This window comes from Cyprinodon variegatus, unplaced genomic scaffold (assembly GCF_000732505.1).
Source record: "Cyprinodon variegatus isolate N-32 unplaced genomic scaffold, C_variegatus-1.0 Scaffold2, whole genome shotgun sequence".
Classification (NCBI taxonomy): Eukaryota; Metazoa; Chordata; class Actinopteri; order Cyprinodontiformes; family Cyprinodontidae; genus Cyprinodon; species Cyprinodon variegatus.
Genome location: NW_015150455.1, coordinates 2705919 through 2711297, shown reverse-complemented (window position 1 = coordinate 2711297; position 5379 = coordinate 2705919). Strand labels below are relative to the sequence as shown.

The window sequence follows — 5379 nt, the reverse complement described above, 5'->3', positions numbered from 1 at the left end:
AATATATATATATATATATATTTTTTTTTTTTTTCTTGGATTGTATTGGCTGAACCACTTTGTTTCACAACCTCTTTATGCACTTTATAGAAGAATCTGAAAGTGTTTGCACTCTTATGACTGGTGCTCATTGGACTCTTGTATTAGCGTTTGTCTGGTGATGTGAGATGCGGGGTAGTCAGTTTGAAAAATTGCACGCCTGAATAATCTGAGGAGCCCAAATTTCAAACTGACTCATGTTGGCTGTGGTATTGTGTCACTGAAATGTGGTCAATTTCGCTGCTACAATACTAACAAGCAGAAAGTTATCTTTGATTCCAAGGAGGAGTCCTTTTTTCCATTGCACACTCGCTGCACTGCATTAAAGACTGAGAGTAAGGACTGGAATCATCCGGTGCTCTTGAAGAAGAGAAGCCAACACACACTCATGGGTAAATGCAGGCACTTTGCCCACTTGGTTGCTGAGAGAGATGACCCACCTTGTGGGTGTGCTGAGCTTTCACTTTGACTATGAGGATAATCTAGAGAGCGCTGAGAAAGGTGTAAGAGTGGGAGCAAGGCAAGAAAATAGTTTTAAGAGAAACACGTCAGTTTGATGTAAATTCGGAGGATGAAAGGTTTGATGAGGTCGAGGCGGTTGGATAGAGAAAAATAAGATGCAAAAGGTAAAAAAAAAAAAAGTCAATCATTTTATTTCAACTGTTTAGGCCATCTTCATGAAGCCAGACAAATGCAGGAGTAACTAAAGTGCATAGTGCCTTCCCCACCTGTTACTGCCCACTGCCTGTCAGCTGGCCCTAATATGTTTACAGCACTTTTGCCATTCTTAAAAGATCCACAAATTAAGCTCCTTATACCAATTCCTCTAAAAAAAAAAAATCAGCTGGTTAATTTAGATTTTCTATTCGTTATAGTTTCTATTTTGCTTTTGTTTTATTAAAAATGCCAGAAAAGGTTCTACAGTACAGTGATCCATTAACCTGTGAGAGCATACCAGATATACAGCCCGTGTCTTTTAGATATTCATAGGTACAGATTGAAAAGTAAAGGGGATGGAGCTTTACAGTAGCTGCTCCAAAATGATGGGATACTCATCTGCCATCAATCTTTTGTAAAAGGCTTTTTATATTAGATTGGATGCCGTTGAAGAATGACAATGTATCTATTTCGAATCCCAATTTTTAAACGGACTTTCTTACTTGAGGTAATATTCACATGATAACTTGTGTTTCATCTAAATAGCTTTGAAGAGGTTTTACCTTGAAGAAGCCCTTGCAGCCTTCGCAGGTTCGTACTCCGTAGTGCTGGCATGCTGCATTGTCCCCACACACAGCACAGGTTCCTTCTCCCTGGGGCCCACGAGGGGGAGGTGAGGGCAGACTGTCCCCTAGTAGGGGGCCACAAGGTCCCAGAGCCAGGGAGCGGAAGGCGAGGCTGCTGCCCCCAGCCCCGCGATGAAGCTGGTACATGGGCTGCTCCAGGTGCTGGCCGTGGGGGTGGGACACTGATGAAGAAGAGGAGGAGGAAGAGGAAGAGGTGCGAACCAGCCCCGCTCCAAGGTTCTCGTAGCCACCAACACTGCCTCCACTGTGAGGAGGGGAGTGCTGGTAAAAGTGCGAAAAGCGTGGGGACTTCAGGGGCCCGGTCTCAAGGCCCGAGCCCATGGAGTGAGGGTGTGACTGAGGGGCCAAGGAGTGTTCGTCCCACATGAAGGAGGTGCCCGGCTGCTGCGTCAAGGACGGGGTGGTGGGAGTGGATGGAGGGGACTGTTTAAAGTACATGGTAGTGGAAGACATGGCCTCCAGAGGCGGGACAGTTGGGTAGCTCTCCTCCTCTTTTTTAATGGCGGGCCTGTGGGGGGGCATCTGGTAGAGGCAGGAGGATTTGGGCTCGTAGCTGCCCTCCACGAAAACGTTGAAGCTCGGGAGGGAGGTGGTGGCGGCAGCAGAGATCTCCCCCCCGCCCAGGTCTAGCTTGGTGTAGTCCTGGGTCATAAGGTCGGAGCTGTAGCTGTCACCCTGGTAGCTGAAGGACTGGCCGGAGTAAGCGGAGCCTGGAGGGGCCGGCCCGTACTGAGCCTGCACACAGGGCATGTCTGTGGAGCAAAGGGCACACAAATGGGTCAGAAATGCATGGCACACATCAGTCATAAGGTTTTTTTTATTCTATAAGTCTATTAGGGTGTTAGTGGGGTAAAGTAGAAGCCTATAGCAAGGATTAATATGCAACAAAAGGGTGGGACTTTGAAAACAGATACTGTAGTCAATCTAAAGGGAAAAAAGCAGTACTGTATCTATTATTGGCTCATGCACATCAGCCTACAAATTAGACAGTGACTAAAAAACCTCTGTACAGCTCTATTGGAACAGGCAGTTTTTTTTTTATCTGGATGCACATTTATTTTCCCCTCCAAAAACAACAAAACAGAAACTTGATAGATTCTGCCACACAGTGCCATTTACTATATGTCATGCTCCTGTGCTGAAGATACACACAGCAGGAAATAGTGAACCTCCAACAATCACAACTTCCACCCTAACTGATTAAGTCTGCACGGTTAGTCAGGTAAAGACAAGGGAAGAAGCAGCAAGATTCAGATACAGAGCATGTTATTTGTGTTTATGCTGTTTTTGTGTGTGTAGGTTGGCTGGGTGCACTCTGGTTAGTCAGATGGTAAAGCAGATGAGATAACATTAAATAATAATGGAACCCTATGGTGGTGTTGGATGCAACCCAACACACGCACATGCATATACGCTGATAAAGATAGACAGAAACATACTCAGATATTACCCCTAACTGAGGCAGACGCCAGTCGGCATATCTTGAGTTATCCTCTCTGATTCAATTCAGTTGCTGTCACAGAAACAGGCCATCTTTTAGACCTGGCTCGGTTCTCCCACTGCTTGCTACTTACTGACACACTACAGAGGGCTGTATAATTCTGTTAATAGTAGACAGTCTGTACTGCCTAATTTGAAACACAAACCATTCTTTGGACTTTTGCATAAAAATACACACAAAAATAATCAGATAATTAAGGATTAGGTTAAAAAGCTCAAAGTGTAGCTCTGGTTTAACTTATTTTTCCCCCATTGAGCTAAAGCCATGCCGTAACGAGCCCAAGATTGTTATCAGGAATTTACAGTGGGTCCTTTTTTGTCCTGGAAGTAAGATTTTCCAAGCTGCAGATATTAAATCAATGGCAAAGTCAAAATAGCCATGGGTTGATTACACGGTGTAGATACACAGCATATAAAGTTTAGTGAAGTAAATAAATTCATATAACATCCTATTTTTTTGAACTCATTAAACCACAATATCACAGACATTTTGTATAGGACATTTTGTTTTGCTTTTCAATGGATTAAATTAAAAGTAATGCCCCATGATTGCCAGCCAGATATGACCTCCAATAGAAAATGCAATGAATGTTTTATGTCTAAATTGATTTATTAGAACTTTTAAATATGTTCATTTTGTTGTCATTACATTGTATTAAAAGGCCACCATTTAGCGTGGCAAACCTGTTTTTCTACTGATCGATGGGTGTGACATCATAGCTAGATCCGAGGCCGAAATTCCTGAAATGAATAGGACGCAGACAGCGTGGGTGTGACGTCAGCATAGAATAACATGGCGTGTCAAATCTGATCTGTTATTTTAAAGAACAATGAGCCTCATTCCTTAATTTAATTCATACACCTAATAATTTATAATAAACTATTTATTTAGCCAAAGCTGCGTTAGACTGCACTTATTATAAAGATTAATTGTGTTTCTACTTAAAATAAAAAAAGTTTATCCATTTTCACCGAAACCCTTAGGGGCTCCTGTCCTGAACATGTGCCTCCACTACTGAATACCAGCTCAGTCGGAAGTTTGTCGCCTCTATTTTTCTGCCAACCCCGTGCGCCACAGGCGCGCGCTCTGCTTGGATCGTCACGGTTCCACGCGCGTCACTGTAAAATCAGGAACGGGACAAACAGGTCCCGCATGGTTTGCGGTTTCCCTCTAATTCCAGAGCACAGCCTTTGACATATTTTTCAATGTGACTGAAGATCCATTTGTTCTTATCACGAAACCACGGAAATTATAATAAGAGACTTTAAAAGCACCATTATTGTTCAAGTTTGTGTGTTGTATAAACTCTCATATAGATAAATTAAAATATACCTGACAGACCAGCATGGGCTCTGAGTTAATGACTCAATGATAAATACATAATACAGATTTAGAATTATTTACTTATATATTTTTTTATCTTACAAATAAATACCAATATATGGCAGGGTTTTTATTATTCAGTACTTAGATATCTAAACCACAAATTACTACGACGAGTCTTTCAATCAGTATGACAGGCTTTTTTTTTTTTAATTCATGAAATGACTCAAGCCCCATGCCTACGTGTACTTGACGTCATCCTCATTCTTCTACACTAGGAGTGACCATCTCTCAACCCACGTGGAAAAATACGCATGGCGCAATAAGGGCGTCATGATGCTGTTTTTGTGCTAAGCCTAAATAATTTTTTTTCTACTGATCATGCATAAAAGGAAGATGAAATGAGGTGTGATTAGAGCAGAGTGCGGCGGTAAACTTTGAGGCTTTGTTGTGTCAGTAGGTCAAACCCTAGATAAGTATTAGTGTGGCTGCGTGTGCGTGTGTGTGTGTAAAGACTCCCAGCACCTGTCATGTCCCAACACACCTTGCAGCAGCTCATTAAGCTGTCAGAGGAGTTTAAGTTGAAAGGTTTTAGGGCTGACATTGCCTCGGGTGAGATCAAGTGAAAATAAGAAAATTTAAAGATCTAGGTCTCTCTGAAACAGATTAGTAGCAAACGCTTTTGAAAAGCAGATTTTATTCTTCTTAAAAGCATGCATAAGGACACCTTTTTTCATCTATCGACCACTGATGTCCAGGATGTCAGCATGTGCCTGTGTGAGCTCATTGTGCAAATAACATCTACCCTCATCATAGGGGGAACCCTTAGAACCACTTCCTTTAGGAACACACGCCTATAGCTTCACATAGATCCTCCCTCATTTACATTGGATTTAAATATTATACATTTTTGACAACAAAGTTAATTTGTTTATTTGTGTGTATGGTGTGTGTGTGTGTGTGTGTGTGTGTGTATACAAGCAACAGGACAGACAACCCAAGCAGAGTCAGACAAAAGGGGGGGTGCAGTGTACAGTGAGGCAAAGGGAAACAGTCTCTAACCTCGAGATGTGCATTTCAACTGGACAAACTGCAGCTGTTCCAATAACTGAGCGCGCCTGTTCATTGTCAGAATGCCATAGATCTAACAAATAAAAACATGAAGTTGCACACATCAATAGAAAGCATTTTTTCCCCTCATTACTAAATAAT

General features: G+C 42.2%; 1 protein-coding gene across 4 annotated transcripts in view; it reads right to left on the bottom strand.

The window, feature by feature from the left end:
• nr4a3 (nuclear receptor subfamily 4 group A member 3) overlaps positions 1-5379 on the bottom strand; it is a 24033-nt gene that overhangs the window by 15089 nt on the left and 3565 nt on the right. For 2 of the 4 annotated variants that reach the window (XM_015400165.1, XM_015400004.1), the window contains exons 3-4: positions 5230-5311; positions 1260-2095 (exon numbers count right to left, since the gene is read on the bottom strand). In XM_015400165.1, coding sequence (XP_015255651.1) covers positions 1260-2095; positions 5230-5293 — 900 coding nt within the window. In that variant the 5' untranslated portion in view covers positions 5294-5311. The remainder of the gene's footprint in view (positions 1-1259; positions 2096-5229; positions 5312-5379) is intronic. The other 2 variants (XM_015400242.1, XM_015400086.1) reach the window with 1 other exon arrangement.